Here is a 19,444-nt window from a genome sequence, read left to right as displayed (position 1 = left end):
CTGGTAGTTGCAGTTTTTGCCTTGTAATAGCTCTGAATGAGATGTTTGGTCCCAGGCTCTGACTCCTGATATTCCTTACTGGAATTCTGCAAGTGTCACTGCTCTCTGGATGCTGGGTTTAGGTTCTGATCTCTTGGCATTCTCTAAATAGGGAAGGACTAGATACTGAATGTAATAGTCTCTCTTTGTGGCAAAGACCCATTCTTTACAAGAGTACTCATTGACCTTTGTTTCAGCTAGGAGCTTGAGGTTCTTAAAAGTATTGAACAGATTTCAGGGACAACCCGTTCTACCCTTAGTGCTCATTGCCACTTTGCAGTGGCTGTACATACACTGATGAACCAGCTTTTCCAATGACGTATCAGAAATCACACAACAGATACTCTTTAGCCACTTGGCTTTTAATGTGTGGGCAGTTAGGCCAAACCCTTCTGAATGCTTTTGCCCGTCCTTTAGGGAGCACAGTGTCATTAATGAACCAGTGAAACAAACTAAGCAAAATATTTTTTAAAACTTATTTTTTAAAATATATTTTTTCGATTCCTTTTGTCCTTACATAAAGATGGGGTTGAAAAAAAATACCTCTTCCCCCTTTTTTCTCCCCACCCCCACATTGTACTGGCCCTTTTAGGAAAGAAAAACATTTAAGCAAAAACTTAGATGTAGTAATGCATTTGACAATGCACCTATAGCATTGTGTCTTTCTGTTAGGAGGATTCATAAGTTTCTTTATCTAGTCTCTGTATATAAAATATTAATCAATTGTCTTGAGAATAATCATTATCTAGAGAGAGTTTTTTTTTACTTGTTTAGTCATTGAGTAAATCAAATGAGACTAAAGTTGTATATGAAGAATTATGTCTGTTTAGGAATAAACATTTGGCCAAATTTTGCTAGTAGGATGAGGTAGTGATTTTCAAATTGTGTGATTGTGTGGCTGGACTTTGTCATTAAAATGCAAGTATGTGGGAATCTTCTAGTGGAATCTTTTTTTTGCAATAAATACTTAAAATGATCTGTATGAAATTTCCAGGTGTGAAAGCAAAATGGCAGGAAACAGCCTTGTTCTACCAATTGTTCTTTGGGGCCGTAAAGCACCTACGCACTGCATCTCAGCTGTGCTTTTAATGGATGATGGGGCTACAATTGTAACAGGATGTCATGATGGACAGATATGCCTTTGGGATCTTTCCCTAGAACTGGAAGTAAGTATACAAAATATCACTTGTGTGTTTTAGACATAGCTATCTCCTTTTCAAGTGACTTTTTTCCCCCTTATAAAAAACAATAACAGTTGCTACTGCTTTTAATTTAAAAATATATTGTAAATTTTTATTTCTTGGAAAGGTGCTTTGGAATAAAAGATAACCTGGAAATTGCTTAAATATTGTTGACACTTATGTTTTGTTTTCTCTGTGCTAGATCTTAATTCACCATTTTAATTCCATGTTTATTAACCAAATGTGAGATTAGATCATAAAAAAAGCCAAATGAAGGATATTAAGCTATTACTGTAATATGAGAATTATCTTTTTATAAAGTTGGTGGATCTGACACTATAACCATCCTATTGCCTACCTTCTGACTTTTTCAATGATTATGAAACTTTTACTATGTTGCGGAGATGGACTTACAGTAACTTTTGTGATTCATTAGCTGCTCATATGAAATTTTCTTTAAAACAAGACCTGAAAATTATTGAGGATCAAATTGAGAATCAGAATTTTTGCCTTCATCACAAATGATTGAAATTTAACTACTTAACAAAAGTAAAATGATTGGGCGGCCAGTTAATAAAGAACCGGCCCTGGAATCACGAGGACCTGAGTTTGAATCTGGTCTCAGACACTTAACACTTACTAGCCATGTGACCTTGGGCAAGTCACTTAAGCCCAATTGCCCTGCCCTCCCCCCTCCAAAAAGAATAAAAAAAAGTAAAATGAAGTGATGTCTGTAAAAAAGAATAAAAAGGATAGTTATGGTTTATGGTCTTATCACCTTAATTTCTGTTTAGCACAAATGATCAAGCAGTCAATTAACAGTATTATCTAAAAGCAAAAGGAATGAGGAAATAAATTCCTTCAGTGATAAATGACTAGCCACAAATAAGAGAACATTTATTGTAGTCTACATGGCATCACTGGAAAGTTAAGAAAATATGATTTTATTTTAAAAAATTCTTTATTGTTAACTTAAATATCAGCAAACATGAATTTGATTATATAATGTGTCTCTAATAAAGTGATGAGACTTTTTTTGTGACTTGTGAAAGTAGTATTTTTAAGGTTGGTGAGTCTTGTGCTAGCAGCTGTGGAGAATTGCAGAAATGTATTTGTTGTATAAACACAGAAATGAGTCACTTATTTAAAATTAAAAACAATGTGCAGTTTTATGTGAAGTCATACCAGTTTGCAAATTATATCGCATACAGATGATGTAAAGAGCTGAGTAAGAATTTTTTACAAATTAGAAAACTGAAATTTTAAAGAATTAAAAAAGATGTACGTCATGATTTAGGATAGCACTGATGCATGTGTTGGCGGTGAAGCGTTGTGGTTTAGTGCAAAGAGCAGTAGGTTTGGGATGAGAAGATCTCGATCGACATTCTAGCCTTGTCACTTTCACCTCTTGGGACCCTCATCTCTTCATTTGGAAAAAGGGGATGTTGAACTTGATTTCCAAGGGTTTTTTTTTAGTTCTTAGTCCTACAGTTTTAAAGATTTGGTTTATTTAAATAGAAAACTTTAAGGATGATGGCTTGAGTTAAATTTAAATTGATAAATGGTCACTAGCAAGGCAAGATGATGGTCTTAAAACCAAGTTGCTAAGTCTACAGGGGAAACTTGTAGCATCTGTGACATAGAAAATCCACATGCCAAAATCACAAGTGAAGTCAGTATTGATTTCTTTTTCACACCAGCCTGGCATAGTTCACATAGAATTCACAAGATCAAGCTATCATTTGGACCCATGGTGAAGCACTTGAAAGAGTTTTTGTGATGAAAAAAGAATAATTTTATCCAGTGATAATGTTCTAGCTCATAGTATGCATTCTTTGAAATAGCATTTGAACAACAATTACGTTTTTCAGTTTGATCAGTTATCTTATTCATCAGACTTGCCTCCAAATGATTCTTGGCTGTTTAAAAAAAAAACAAATCCACCTTCAAGCAGATTTGCTGCCATGGAGGTATTCAGAAGAATGTGATGATACAAGTGGTGAAGGCAGTTCCAAAAGAGAATTTTGAAAGAATGAAATGGCAGTATCATTAGTAATAATATATTTTCTCCTAATGAAATGATTTGAAGGGGGAAATTTTAGTCTCATTTGGATAAATTCTTCTACATTAAAAATAACTCTTCTACCCAACATAATCATGTGCATGTAAGAATTATGATACATATAAATATATGTATAATTGTTTCATCATCACACTTCATGCCATTATTAGGTGGGCAGAAAGCTATCTTCAAGGTCACACTGAGGTTTTAGTTACCAGGGTTTCACTGACAGTGTAGGAGGATAATATATTAAGCTGTGTCATCTATGAGATAAGCTGGAAATCAATGTTACACTTGCAAAAATTTCTGATGATAATAAAGAAACAAAGTTGAGGTTACCTGTTAGGAATACATGAAATAAAATTTCAAGAAATTTTGACAGATTGGAAAAAAGATCCCACAGATCAAAAGGGAGCTCCTTTTAAGATAATAGGAAACAAAATGCAGTATCACATGTGGAAAGATTGTGCCAAAGTAAGGAAGCATAGATGATCCTATGAGGTCAAGAGCTGCCTATGAATCAGCAGTGCAGTGCTGTTGAAGAGAGGGATTAATGATTTATTGAAATAGAGAGATAGGCATATGACTTTTAAGACCTACGTCTAACTTTTTGCTTAGATGGCCCATTAGTCAGATTTTGTAATTGTATTTAGTTTCAGATGGAAAAGGAGAATCCAGGGAAAACCAGAATGTTTTAAAAGTATGGAAAACCAGTTCTTTGAGAAGTTAACACAAATAGAATTATTTATTCTAGAGATGATTAAGCATGCTTTTTTGCTGTATTTAGCATATGAAAATTAGATAAGAGGTAAAAATAGGTTTTTTCATGAAAGACCAGCAAGACACTTCTGTCCCTACCCTCCAACATTCTTAATATTGTTATTGTTATTCTCATCTGTTACAAATTTTCAAGAATTCAGAGATAGACATATGACATTTAAACTCTTCTATGTTGCACTCCTTTGGCCTATAGTCTTATAAAAACTTGGTCTAAGCTCAAAGCAGGAATGAAAATGACCTAAAATGACACTATGGAAGTAGCAGCAGTATTCACAGTTTCATCAGCACCTAGGGTGGTACTGTTAACACTTTAGAAAGGAATTGTCATGTGTGCAGTCATGTGCATCACCTCTATTGCCACTCTTCCATTTTTTCCCATTTTCTTTTCATTCATGGTAACATTGGCGGCCAGGTAGATGTAATCTCTTAATTGTGGTATTTGACATTCAAAGATAATGCTGGTGGGAGGCATTATGTGTAAGTGAAAAGGTCAATTTGTGACAGCTTTTGTGTATATTTCATGTATGCAATTTAATGACCATAGACACTATTTATATTTGTTTTTCCTCTGAGCTTTTTAATTTCCCCCCAACTCTAAGCCCTGAACAAGCCATTGCTATAAAAGGAGTCAGAGGAACTGATTTCTACCTGCTTCATGGAAGGTGTTAAAACTTTTACTTTTTAGTTGTTTATGTTGACCCTGTGATCCAGTGCATTATTAGGGATTTTCAATTTACTACAATTATCCTTCCTTGATTTGCTAATGAGTGATTACATAGTTTAACTTTTCTGGATCCTCTCTGTTGCTCATATGACTAAACAAGTGTGGTGTAGTTTCTATTTACAGGTTTTAGAAGTTTTATATGGAAACTGTGAAACACTTTAAAATATGAACTTTTTCAAAGCTTTTCTTAAATGAATCAGCTGACTTTGTTTCCATGGTAATAGAGAGGTCGAGATTTGATTTGCTAAATTTATTGCTGTATACTCATAGTTTCCAATTACTGTCAGTTGATGAATATAAAGACTAATTTCTACGTTCTTGTGATTGGAAATCATATGACTTCAGGGTTGAAAAGGACATGGAGAGCTAGCCCTGCCTTTACCCAATATATGAGTCTTATTTATATTGTTCTTAGCAGGTGGTTACTACTTTTGTTGAAAGGAAGTTTATGCAGCAGGGTGGTGCAGCAGACAGAGCACTGGGCCTGGAGTCAGGAGAAGCTGAGTTCAAATCCAGCTTCAGACACTTAGTAGCTGTGTGACCCTGGACAAGTCACTAAATATCTGTTCTACCTAAGTTTCCTCAGCTGTAAAATGGGGATAATAATATCACCTGTCTCAGGATTGTTGTGAGGACCAAATAAGGTAATATTTTTTAAGTACTTAGCACTCTGTCTGGCACATAGTAGATGCTTATATCCTTCCCATGTTCTTTTTGAGTCAGCCCATACCATTGTTATTTCTTATTTAGATGGCTCTTTTTTATATTAAATTAAAATTTTCTCACTGTAATTTGTATACATTGTTCCTAGCTCTAAGCAAGGCAAAATTGGTAGGGCTGTGAACCTGGAGTTTGACTTTTGCTTTAGACATTTATTTGCTTTATGACTTTGGGCAAGTCATTTATCTTCCCTGAACCTCAATTTCCTCATTTATATAAAAAGAGGATAATAATAACACCTATCTCATAAGGTTGTTGTGAGGCTCGGATGATGCCAAATATGTGAAGTCCATCAATAAACATTTATTATTCACTTCTTTGTGCCAGACATTGTTGTAAATGCTGGAGATACAGAGAAAGGCAAAAATCAAAGACCCTGCCTTCAAAAAGTTCACATTCTAATAGGGAGACAATTTGCAGATAGCTATTTACATCCAAGGTTCAGTCAGAGCAGAGGGAAGGAGGGGGCCTGGAGAAGGCCTACCGACCTGATTCTTGAAGGAAGCTAGATTCTGAGTGGTGAGAGGTGAGGAGAAGCAGCATCCCAGGCATGGAAATACCAAGTGAAAGGCTCTGAGATGGGGGTTGTGAGGAACAGCAAATAGCGTGGTTTACCTGGGTTACAGAGTACATGAAAGTGCGCCAAGTTAAGAATGGGAAAGTAGGAAGGGGTCTGGTTGTGAAGGTCTTTAAATGCCAGGTAGAAGATTTTATATTTTATCTTGAAGGTAATAGGGAACCAATGGAGTGAAACCTATACTTTAGGAAAGAAAATCATTTTGACAGCTGAGGGGAGGATGAAGAGAAGGAGACTTATAAGGGAGATATTAAGGTAGAAATGACAAGATTTGGTCATGATTTGACTGTATGGGGTTAGTGCTAATGAGGTATTAGGGATACTGAGGTTGTGAGCCAGGGTGTCCTTGATAGGCATGAATATTGGGTAGAGGTGGGTGTTTGAGGGAGGGAGAAGAAAAGGACTTTTATTTGTTTAGGACATGTTGAATTTGACGTGTCTATGAGACATCCAATTTGAGATGTCCAGCAGTCAGTTGGTATTGCATGATTGGAGATGAAGAGGTTTTAGGTCTAGGTATCATCTGCATAGAAATGATGATATTTCCAAGTGAGATAATATTAGAGGGCAAAGAAAAGAGGTAAACATTAAGGTGCTATATAAATCTCAGCTATTATTAGTCCCAACTCTTCTGATATTTGAGTACAGTTATCTCCTGATAAAATTTTTTCTTTCTGAGGTTAAATACTCCTAGTTCCTTCATCCCTTCCTTATGAGTTGTCTAATGCAATGTACATTGGGCTTCTTAACTTCTCTAATTTCAATACTGTACCTTTTTTTTTTTAAAGAAGCTAGCATTGTATTTGTTGGTACAGCATTCATACCATTCTGTTGATTCATATTGAGTTTATAGTGAGTTATCACTACGTTAGAATTAGTAATCTTTATTTAAGAATTTTTGTTACAGCAGTAAAACAGATCAAAAGTAGTATAGACAGATACTTAAGATATTTGATTTATATGAACATAATTAAAAATGAAATTTATACAGTGTTTTAAGGTTTTTGAAGTGCTTTACATACATTATTTTATTGCTTTCTCCTAATAACCAAGTAAGGCAAATTTTACAGGTATTATTAACTCCATTTTATTGTTCAGAAATTGATCTCAGGAGAGATGACTGCCACAGGGTCACACAAAGCTAATAATGTGTCTGAGATGATATTCATGGCTAAATCCTTGATACTACACTGCTTCAAATACTACTTACTTCCTCTACCTTGTCACAAGAAGGTCTAGGTAACATATTCTTGTGTCAGATACAGTCAGCAAACCGTCTAGCTCAAAAGGGACTCTGGAGCCAGGATCGATGGAAGAGAGAACATCTGCATTTATTTAGGAAGGGGGTTTTTGTTTTGTTTGTATATAATGCTTAGAATTTAGTTAACATTCATTAGGGAAGATGGCCATATTTCAAGACTTTTTCCTTTTTGGGAATATTGAGCATTTCTGGCTTCTTTACATTATTATTTTTTTAAACTACCATTATGACTTCATTTCTTTGCCTCTTTTCCCTTATCTGTACATAATACTATCTACCTGATAGGAAGATATTGAAAGAACTTTGTAAACCTCAAAGCAATGTATAGAAGTGAATTGTTACATTCCCTACTTCTTGATTATTTTGAACTAGCTGTGTAATATTGCACAAGTCAATTCTCAGTTTAGATTTAAGTTTTTTTCAATTGTAAAATGAGGGAGGTTAGGTTATGATCTTTCAGGTACCTTTTTTTTTTTTTGAGTTGGCATTGTTTTCTTTAAGAATATTTCATTTTTTCCCCAATTGATTTTTAAACATTTTTTTAAAAAAGTTTTGAGTTCCAAATTCTGTCCTTCCCTTCTGCTTCTCTCCCTTCTTTGAGATGGTAAGCAATCCAGTATGGTTTATGTGTGTGCAGTAATGTAAGACCTTTTCATATTAGTCATTTTGTATAAGAAGACTCGAATTAGAAAAAGAACCAAAGAAAGAGTGAAAAATAGCAAGCTTCAGTCCGTAATCAGACAATATCACTTCTCCCTCCGGAGGAGGACAGCATGCTTCATCATTAATCCTTTGGGATTGTTTTGGATCTTTATATTGCTAAGTCATTTACAGTTCTTCGCTGTATAATGTTGCTTTTACTGTGTACAATGTTCTCCTGGTTCTGCTCACTTCATTTTGCATCAATTCATTAAATCTTTCTAGGTTTTCCTGAAGTCATCCTGTTTGTCATTTCTTGTAGCACAATAATATTTCATCATAATCATATATTAGAACTTGTTTAGCCATTCTCCAATTGTTGGGCATCCCTTCAACTTATAGTTCTTAGGTATCACAAAAAGAGCTGCTATAGATTTTTTTTGTACAAATAAACCCTATTCTCCCCTCCCCCCCCCTTTTTGGATATCTTTGGGATATAGACACACAATTTTATAGCCCTTTGGACAGAATTCAAAATTGCTCTCCAGAATGGAGGTTTACAACTCCATATTCTTATCCCTTTCTCCAAAATTTTAATGTGGAATTAACTCTTTCAGTAGTAAGGAATAATACACAACCTTCATCTGTATAGTAGAAGTGGGAGACTGCTTCATGTAGTAGATAGAATGAAAGATTTGAGCCAAGATGACCTGGATTCAAGTGCTACCTCAGTTACATAATGGCACCATGACTTTAGGGCAAATCACTTAATAACTTTACTTCCAGGCAACTTTCTCCAACTGTAAGTGGCTGAGAAGGTGCTATTATATAGTCCTCTAGGATGTTCACTGTTTAGACATGCCCTGTAAGCAATGAAATCATAGTGCCTAGGTCCTACAGGTATAAGTAGAAACTTATATAATGTTGATATGACATTCTTAGAAAATGAATGAAATGTGTAATATAAAATTAAAAATAGAGATAGGGCCTGAACCTGTGATTTCACTGGTATAGGAAGCTTGGGGAATCAGTCAGTCAGTAAGTAAACATTAAATACTGACCATGTGCCAGGTAGTGTGCTGAATGCTGAGGATACAAGTAGGAAAAAAAGAAATATAATCCTGCCCTTCAGGAGCTTGCAGTGTACAAAAGGAAGCTGAAAGGGGAGAAAGGGAAAGGTACTTGCCATGCAGGGATGATGCTGAAGTCAGAGAGGTCTGAAAGCAGTGTAGCCAGGTGGGAAAAGAGGGAGAGAAAACTCCTGCCAGTGCAGGTCAGCACCTTCTCTACACCTTAGTCTTAGAGCACCTATGCAGTTAGCCCATGGTCATGTGACCAGTATTGCAGAGGTGGGACTTGAATTTAGGTCTTGCTCTAAGATTGTGTGTCTCTCTACCATGCCATGCTGCCTATAAAATGAAAGCAAACGGGAGATTTTATTGAATGAGTTGGCAACAGTTATCATTTACATTTGACATTTTGGACAAGTAACAATTTGACATCCTAAAAACTGTATACTAACCACCACTGTGGTAATCTTGAGTTTTACTGATAGTTTGGTATTAGTGTAGAGCTGTCATTTATTGGAGAGTCTCCTGTTACACTCACCTTTGGAATTCATTTGGTATTAGTGGTAGAAGGCACCTCAGAGAGCAGGTAGAATAACCCTTATTTCCTTCACCTCTTTTATTGTTGTTGTTGTTGGTAGTAGTAGTAGTAGTAGTAGTAGTAGTAGTAGTATCGTTGAGATGGATTGCGATGGTGGTCCTTGAGAGCAGAGACTATCGTTTGCCTGTCTTTGTATCCCTCTGTTTAACACAGTGATTGTAGCCTGAGACTAAGCCCCAGAGGGATGTAGCGGCTTTCCCATTTGGATTGGAGGAGCTAGACCAAGGGACTTAGGGCTCTGGACTCCTCTTCGAGTGCTTTTCCCACTGTATCTTACTCTGACATCATCGGACGTCTTGCTATATGAAGTAGCAGAATTTGGTAAAAAGTCCTGCTTCTTTGATGCTACATCTTTTGACATAGGTCTACTCTTGTTTATACTGATGCATGTGTTTCAGTCATCTTCTGGTTTGTGAGCTGCACTTTGTGCTAATTAATCTAGCAAGATCTCTCATGTACATCCTTTAAACTTTTTTTTTTGTAAAGCAATCAGGGTTAAGTAACTTGCTCAAGGTTACACGGCCAATTATTATTTCTGGGTGTGGTGCTGAGTATCTGAGCCCAGATTTGATCCGGGTCATCCCGACACTGGAGCCAGTGCTCTTACTCGCTGAGCCACCTGGCCGCCCCTAAGCAATTGGGGTTAAGTAACTTGCTCAAGGTTACACAGCCAGGTGTTTCTGGGTGGGTGCTAAGTGTCTGAGCCCAGGGTTCAATCTCCAGGTCTTCTCAAGCCTTCTCAAGAAGCCGGTGCTCTTACTCACTGTGCTACCTGGCCGCCCCCATCCTTTAAACTTTTAGCTAATACTTTTTTCCCCCATTTTTGTCACATTGAACTGAAAGAATTTGCCAGTGCATTAGAAACATAGTCGAATCAAGTCTTTGGCCTTCTTGAATATTACTATAGGTAATAGAATAACATTACACCTATTATAAAACTCTGCCTTTTTTTTTAATGATGGGGGGCTATTGTCATGACGGTCATGAACAGTCATACTTTTGTGGAGTAAGCATAGGCCATTTTGAACCCTCACATAAAGCTTCTTACTTAACTGTCAGATTTAGATTTGTGGATGGGTATATGTGTTTACAAAGTTAATGAATGCAATATTGTCTTGATGTTTTTCTTTATACTTTTTTGAACGTTACAAAATTCCTGCTTTTCCACTCTTCTTTTTTCCTGGAAGTGTATGAAACTGAGAAAACTTATTTAAGACCATGAAGAGGTCCCTGGTCAGCATCTCTTTGGCTTTAATATTTCTCTATTTAGTCACATAGATTTTATAAACATTATAAATCAGCTTTAACTAATTCTTTTTCTATCTCACAAGGAATTTTCAGCATTAACCATAGTTTTAACCAAATATATTGATGTGTTCATAGTTTAAATATGTTAAACATTTTTAAGGGATTAGCTCCTCCACATTGCTTGATATACAAATGTTTTAAATTTTTTAAATTCTAGATTAATCCTCGGGCTCTCTTGTTTGGCCATACAGCTTCAATTACTTGTTTGTCCAAAGCTTGTGCTTCTAGTGACCGGCAGTATGTCGTGAGTGCATCTGAAAGTGGGTAAGTATTCTATTACTCAGTTTCTTAGAACCATGATTGAACAGAATATGTTAGTAAGGATTATCTTTTTTTTAAATTTTATATAAGCAGGCCAAATGCAAAGGAAGATATGAATTGTAGTCTCTAAGTTACAAGGAAATAACTTTAACTATGTCTATGATTACTTTTGTATTTTGCTTCTCCTGTTAGAAACTTTGGGCACTAAATGATTAATTATCATAGCACTTTTCTGAGTTAGTGGACAAGGTTCAAATCATTCACCTTTAATTTATCCTTAGCTAGCAAAAATGCATTGACTCTTTCCATTTATGCCTTATGCTATATTGTTGTGCCAACCCAGTGTGGGAAGTTATACCCCAAGAAAGAGGCCAGAGACTGGCCAGTAGTTCCACCAGTAATTTATAGTTGTTTTTTTTTTTTTTATAGTTCAGGAAATTGCATTGATTCAAGTCCTCAAATATTAGTGGCAAACATCTGGGCAGTTTTGAATTTGAACATAGTGGCACCTTATTGATCCAGAAATAAAAAAAAAAATAAGATGACATTACTTTTCTGTCAGTTGAAGGTATCATCTAATCTGTTAGAACATGGTATTTTAGAAGTTGTACATTTTGTGCAACATTAAGCCTAACACATATTTGCATTATGGCATAAGAATTTGCACTGGACCTGTATTTTTGTTGGTATAGAGAGTTTTTGATGAGTAACTTTTACCAGTATAAGTTGGTACCTTTCTTGCAGTTTAGAGTCTTAGTGTTGTCTAGAACAGTGGTTTCAAACTCAAATCAAAACAGGGCCACTAAAAAGTATGTAAGTATCCCTGTGGTCCTCAGATTGACTTAGAAAAAAATACATGTTTATATGTGTTTGATGCCTCTAGTCAAAAGCATTGAGGGGCTAAGTGACTTGCCCAGGATTACACAGCCAAGTATATGTCAGAGATGGGCCCTGAGCCTAGTTCTTTTTGGTTGTGAAGCCAGATCACTCTCCATGATGCCTCTCTTGGACATTGGGGACCCTGAACTAATCTTAGACTCCATGCAGGGGTGGGGAACCTTTGTCCCCAAGGCCGCATGTGGCTGTCTAGGTACTTCGGTCCAAGGGCCTCATGAGAGAACCACAAGGACCACATATGACCTCGAGGCCGCAGGTTCCCTACCCCTGCCTTATAGCCTGTGGAATCCCGGACATTCAGACCCTGTTGGTTCTCTGAGGATAGCATTGGGGTCTTTGTGGTGTGCAAGAGAGTGTCAGAGGACTTCCTTGGTGCCCAGGTGTAGATCCTCCAGCAGATGCTTTCATAAAGTGAGAAAGGAGAAGAGACCTCCAGGATGAGAAAGATGACTCGATGATATGCTGTTGCTGGGACCCTGGAGCCAGAGCTGATGCCAGCTTTGAGATGATGGCAGTAAGACCCAGGGTTCTCAATTCTGGTTCCCCTCTGCACACTAACTCATGTTGTTTAGAAGCCAGCCAGTCATTTACCCATTTTGTACCTCAGCCTTTCCACTGGGGAATGGGAAAGAATATTTTTATGTTCTCTTCCTACCTCTCACAGTTAGGTGATTGAAACTTTGTCTATGTAACATTTTAAAAACAATAACCCTGCATTATAGTATGCTTTAATGATAATGATGAAATTTCTTCAGAATCTTAATAACATTGGTATATCTAATTTAACTTGTATAATAATTGTATATATAATATATAATAATGTATGTAATATGTATGTATATATGTTTTTGCTTTGTGGAGGGGGGAGCATGGGGCAGTTAGGGTTAAGTGACTTGCCCAAGGTCACATGGCTAGTAAGTGTTTAGTGTCTGAGGCCTGATTTGAACTCAGGTCCTCCTGACTCCAGGGCTGGTGCTGTATTCATTGTGCCACATAGCCACCCCCATTTATTATATTTTAAAATGCATTATAACACATCAAACATAATTTTTTAGTTTTTGCCACTTCAGTTTCCTTCAATATCCTTTGTCTATTCATTCTCATTTAATTTTCATCTCAAGTAGTTATTGGGTAGATTCTATTCTGTTTCTGCTTTTTAAAAAATTTAATTATTCATAATAGCATTTGCAGTTTTCTTTGTATTGCTAATGCCTGTCAGTTTAATTTCACTCTAGTAATGACCATTCAGTTCATGGTCCACAATTTTCTTTAGCTATTCTCCTATTATTAATCATTTAATTTTTTAGTTAAAAATATTGTTTTGAAAATACTTGAATAAATAGCTTGTTTTTTGGGGGGAGTATTTGAGGACAGTTTGTTTATATTCCAAACAGTGGATTTCAGGGTTACAGAGTATGACTTTTGGACTTTTCTTGTCTACTTCTGGATTATTGTCCAAAAAATTTTATTCTAAATTATTTTTGTGAATTGACTGAATATGAGGTGGTACCTCAAAATTGTTTAAGTTTTATCTCTCTAGTTTTAGTCAAATGGAATATTTTTTCAAGTGATTATTAACATTTTGTGGGGGTGGCTAGGTGGCACAGTGAATAGAGCACCAGCCCTGAAGTCAGGAGGACGTGAGTTCAAATCCAACCTCAGACATTTGCCATGTGGCTTTAACCCCAATTGTCCTGCCTTCCCCCCTCCAAAAAGCAAAAAAAACCCAATCCCAAAACATTTTGTGAATCCTTTTCTGGAAATATTCTGTTCATATTGTTTGACTTTTTAAGTATTGTGGATTGCAAGTTCCCTTTGTGAATTTTTAGTAGTTTATTATATTTTAAATATCAAGCTATTGCCATATTTTTCATAATTTAAAAAATTTTAATTTAATTTCACCTTTGAATAATGTGCATATTATTATATATTTTGATAGATTCATACACATCTGTTTTGTCCAAATAATTCATTCTAATGATTGAGTGGGAGGAAAAAACTTTCCCTTTTACAACTGGCAGAAATATATTATTACATTTTATTTTTTCTTTACATAATTAAAAAAAATGTTTATCACCTACTTGGAATTCCCTGAGGTGTATATGTAGATGGATGGAAATAAATGTGTCACCATGTTGCCAACCAATTTTCCTCTAAGTACATTTGATAAATAATGTTCCTTAGTTTTTCTTTCTTTTTTTTCTTTTGGAGGGCAGTTGTGGTTAGGTGACTTGCCCAAGGTCACACGGCTAGTAAGTATTGAGTGTCTGAGGCCAAATTTGAACTCAGGTCCTCCTGACTCCAGGTCTGGTGCTCTATTCACTGCTCCACCTAGCCACTCCTAGTTTTTCTTTATTGAAGAAAATACTATTTTGGGAGGGCTTATTTAGCTCATATATTGATAAGGTCAGACTTTTTATTTTTACATAACACATTATGGTTAAGATTTTATTAAATATAGTTCATGCTCTCTTTTTTTCTCACTCTACCTCTTTTGTTTATTCCAAAGGTTTGATGTTAAATACTTTGTATTGTTAAAGGTCTGGGAATACAGGACACCCTTCACACCTTTTTTGCCAGCATGAACCTTGATATATATTTTTTTAATTGAGACAAATACTTTACTTTAAAAAATTCGTTTTTGGTGATATCTTTTATTTTTACATTTCTAGACCTACAGTGTAGCTCAGCTTTCTAGTGGAGTCTCCCTTGTAACAGAAAAGCAGTTAGCAAAACCAGCTGAGTGACTGTTTCTGACATTGTATCCAGCACTTCTATGGTATTTTTCGAGTTGTTTTTTCCACACAACTTTCATAGAATCCTATAAAGAAACCCTTTGGTGTTTTGATGAAGATTACATTAAATATATGTAGATTTGGAGAGTATTGTCATTTTTATTATATTAATATAATTTATCTTTCAATTAAATGTCTCTTTTATTACTTAGGTCTTTTTATATTTATCATCATAATTTTGTGGTTGTCCCTATATATAGGTTCTCTCTATTTTTAGGTAGATTAGTTTATAAATTTGTGGCATTTTTTGTTGTTGTAAGGAGAGTTTCTCTTATGATTTATTGATTTTTATTACTAGTAAGTATGTAAATGATTTTTTTTTGTTGGTGGTTAATCTTGTGTTCCCAGAGATTGAGTTCATTTGCCTTTTAATTTTTTGTTGAGACATTTTGGATTTTTTAGATAAACTCATGTCATTTAAAATTAATTATTCCTTGAGCTTTTCATTTTCAATGCTAATCCCTTTAATAACTTTTTTTTTGTCATAACAATTTTGGAATTTCCAGCACTAAGTCAGAGAAGTATAAGTGGATAGCATTGTTTTGTACCTGCTCTTAGTTTAGTGAGAATACTTTTAGTATTTCTCCATTGCAGAATATTTTCTCTCTTAGTGTGTGTGTGTGTGTGTGTGTGTGTGTATAAGGAAAATCTCAATATACCTTGCTTTTATTCTTTTTTTAAAAATCATCAATGAAAGTGGGATTTTATCAAAAGTTCCTCCACCCACCCACCCAGTCAGTTGGCATATGCCTTGTTTTAGGTTTTGTTTGCTTGTTTGTTTGTTTTGTTATTGTGGTATTTTCAGTTGAAAAATTGAACCAGCCTTTTGTGCATGGCATGTATTCTACTTTATAATGAAGAATATTAAACAAAAAAGTACTCTAAATATTTTAGCATTTTTTTCCTCTTATTGGGAAATTGGTCTATAATTTTTATTTTTAATGTAATCCTTACCAGGTGTTAAGGTCAATATTCCATATGTCACTCAAAAAAGACATTGGTTTGTGTTAATAAGTTTTTCTCAAGGTAATACTTTCTATAAGTATTTTTCAGAATAATGCATTTTACAGCTCCTACTTTGTCTTCATTTAAGATACCATCTTTTTGGAAGGTATTTATTTAAAAGCGATAGAACTGCAAATAGAATTAGAAGTGAAATATTGTATTTAATTTGTAGCAGTCCTGCAGAATGCATTTCAATTGATTGTTTCATGTTTCATTTTTTTCGGTGCTGACAGTTTTGAAGCTGTGCTTATGCATAAAATATATTTATACATACATATATTCAGTATATGAGTATTGTATGAGGCTTGACTTTTATATAAGTTGCTTTTATGTAACAAAATTATTATGGTTCAGTTAAATTCTAACATTTCTGTTATAGATATAAATACATAAAATATAAACTTAAATATAAAAATAGCTAGTTTCTTTAATGAAATTTGTTAGGTTTAAAGGTATTAATATTTTTACCACTGGGACAGAGTAACCCTCAGTTCTTTTAAACATATAATTATTTTTTCTTGTTTTTAATTTTTAATTAGAAATAATTATTTAGGCTCATCTGAAAAGGAGCACATGAAAAACTTGCAAAAGATGAATCTGGGGAAAAAAAATTTATAGTAGAATGCAAAACCTTGAGGTAGATAGACTAAATGACAGAGGGAACATTTTTCTTCGTATGATTTTGTAGAGCTCACGAGTGAAGTAGTTGGCTGCAATGGATCTTTTTGTATTTTATATTTTACAGAGAAATGTGCCTTTGGGATGTAAGTGATGGCAGATGTATTGAGTTTACAAAATTAGCTTGTACACACACTGGGATACAGGTTAGTATTTTAATTCTTTAATTCATCAGGCTACAAGCACAGTGTGCTAAAGTGTTTTTTTTTTCTTTTTTGGAGGGGGGAAGGTAGGGCAATTGGGGTTAAGTGACTTGCCCAAGGTCACACAGCTAGTTTTTGTGTTAAGTGTCTGAGGTCGGATTTGAACTCGGGTCCTCCTGACTGCAGGACTGGTACTCTATTCACTGTGCCCCTAGCTGCTAAAGTGGTTTTAAGTGCTGCTTCCTTAAAAGGCTTCTTTAAAACTCCCAGACTTAAAAGTCATCTCTGATTCCTCTCTCCCTCAGCTTCCAGGGTACTTTTTACCTCTTTTAAGCTCTTATAATCTATTTTACTTTAAATAATTTTTGTTCACATTGTATCTTCTTTTTTTTTAATTACTCAGGGGCAGAAATATTCTATTTATCATGACATCTGTTCTTTCTACATTTAATACAATTCTTTGCCTATAATACAAAATTAATTTTTTTTAATGAGTAGATGAATGAAAAAGTCTGAGTTCTGTACCTGGTATTGTTTCTTATTCTGAGTCAAACCCTTCTTCAGTTTTCTCATTATATGTATTCTGTACTAACGTGCAGGGAAATTACAAAGGTTATGGAAGATTATGATACTAACTTCTAAGGGACATCAAGATGTAGAAAAATGTAATTTTTTAAAATGTAGAATTTTCAGAGGGCACATCTTAGAGTCAGACCCAGGTTCACTTCTTGTCTCTGAAACATTCTGGCTGAGTGGTCTTTGACAAGTTATTTAAACTTTCAGTGCCCCAGGCAACTTTTTCTACCTAATTTCCTCCAAAAAAGTAGTAAGAAAAAGAAAAATTTGAAATACAGGGACCAGAGTTTTGATGTGTAGGATTTTTGACTGTAGTGTAATAACTCCTTATAAAATGGACCTCTCTCCTTTAAAAATTTTTTTTCTTCCATGACCCACCAATATTTTATGGAGGAATAGATGTGATCTTAAGACTATAGGCCATAATTTCCTTTTACTTGAAAAGAAATGAAAATGAACATGACTATTATTAATCCAAATATTGCCCCTTATTAATTTTTTCTAAAATTTGAGGCACATGAACTTTTTACCCAGTTTCAACTTTGTTCAAGTGTGTGTGTATGTGTGTAAAGGCTTAGGACATTTCTTCATTATTTATTATGATAGAATCTTAGATTATTACACCTAGAATATGTTTATATATCTGAGAACATTGTCTTTGTTGTTCTGTATTTTTAATGTCATTTAAATATTCTGATGCTGAATGTTGAAGAAAGAATAATCTTTAATGGACACCTTGATGTAACACTATATTTGTGGGCACAGCTTATGAATCTTTAGCACTGAATGAGTAAGAATTTTTTTTTTAGAGAGACCTGGCATAGTCGAAAGCATATTGACTCTTGGGCCAGAGGACCTGGGTTGAAATCCTGCCTTTGACACTACTGTTGTAATAAAATTTGGTAAATGAAAGGATTGAATTAGCCTCTGAGCTCCCTTCTAGCATGACTCATTAATAATCCATATTTAAAAACCTTAGGGGAACAGTTTGATTTTTGCTGAGAGACCATATAGCTAAGCATTTGATAAGTTTAAATATTAAGTAGAGAGAGAATTTGTCACAGATAATGTTCTTTTAATATAAAACTAGTTCTACCAGTTCTCTGTTGGGAATCAACGTGAAGGGAGACTGCTGTGCCATGGACATTACCCTGAAATTCTGGTTGTGGATGCCACCAGCCTTGAGGTTCTTTACTCCTTAGTGTCAAAGATATCTCCTGACTGGATTAGCTCTATGAGTATCATTCGATCCCACAGAACACAAGGTCAGTGTACTTTAAAAAATTTTTTTGAAAAGGTAATTGAAACAGTTACTTCTTTCAGCAAATTTCATTGCAGAGATTGGTACTTTTACTTTTACATTTATAACCATTTCCATGATTTTCTTGCATTTAGAAACAGAACATTACTGCCAGCAATCCAAATAATCCCTTTCAGTTTACCAGTTAACTCACATGTTGAATCCTGTTTTATGGAAGATGATATTGTCCATGTACTGATTCTGGCCTCCTTGGCTTTCCAAGGTGAGGGGAGGAATCCTTCTCCCATCCCTCTTGGAATCTGGGAGGAATGATGTTATTTATAATTGGTCCGTTTGTATATTTTTGGAGTATGGTTTGGAGGTCAGTAAGGTAGATTTAGTGTCATGTCGAGTTGTTACCAGCAAAGTTACAAGGAAAAGGTGTGCGCTTATTGTTTAAGCTGGGACAACATTCATAGAAAAATTTAACTTTTATTTTCAGAGCAAACTGTTATTGCTATTCACAACGAGGAAAAGAAACAGAAGCATCTAGGAGGAATGGTCAGTGATGACATGTGTCTTCTGAATGTAGTGATCTTCGTTCCAGAGGGTGTTCCCACAAGCTTTTTTTTTTCTTTATGACAGTCTTGTTTCTTTGTGGGGGCCTGTGGCCTAGTGAATGGCTGTTGGCTTAGAACTCTTCTGACTGACTCTGTAGGGACACACTACCAAGTTAACCAACCATAACATGATAGCAGTTCTTGAAGATGATGTGTTTGTATAAAGGACTTTGCCAGTCCCATCACTCTCAGGCCTCATTATTATTATTATTATTATTATTATTATCACGCTCATCTTCATCATTAACTTTTTAAGGGTTGTGTTCTAGA

At 35.1% G+C, this 19,444-nt stretch overlaps 1 protein-coding gene across 3 annotated transcripts in view; it reads left to right on the top strand.

The window, feature by feature from the left end:
- The window catches only part of LOC138171962 (WD repeat-containing protein 7), a 492,039-nt gene that overhangs the window by 32,234 nt on the left and 440,361 nt on the right, over positions 1-19,444 (top strand). For 2 of the 3 annotated variants that reach the window (XM_069101552.1, XM_069101560.1), the window contains exons 2-5: positions 1,034-1,205; positions 11,117-11,223; positions 16,663-16,741; positions 18,405-18,579. In XM_069101552.1, coding sequence (XP_068957653.1) covers positions 1,047-1,205; positions 11,117-11,223; positions 16,663-16,741; positions 18,405-18,579 — 520 coding nt within the window. In that variant the 5' untranslated portion in view covers positions 1,034-1,046. The remainder of the gene's footprint in view (positions 1-1,033; positions 1,206-11,116; positions 11,224-16,662; positions 16,742-18,404; positions 18,580-19,444) is intronic. The other variant, XM_069101570.1, reaches the window with a different exon arrangement.

This window comes from Petaurus breviceps, unplaced genomic scaffold (assembly GCF_028583685.1).
Source record: "Petaurus breviceps papuanus isolate PSGF00001 unplaced genomic scaffold, PetGlider_PUasm1.0 128, whole genome shotgun sequence".
In the NCBI taxonomy this organism is placed as follows: Eukaryota; Metazoa; Chordata; class Mammalia; order Diprotodontia; family Petauridae; genus Petaurus; species Petaurus breviceps.
The sequence above is the reverse complement of the archived record's forward strand: the minus strand, read 5'-3'. Positions and strand labels throughout refer to the sequence as shown.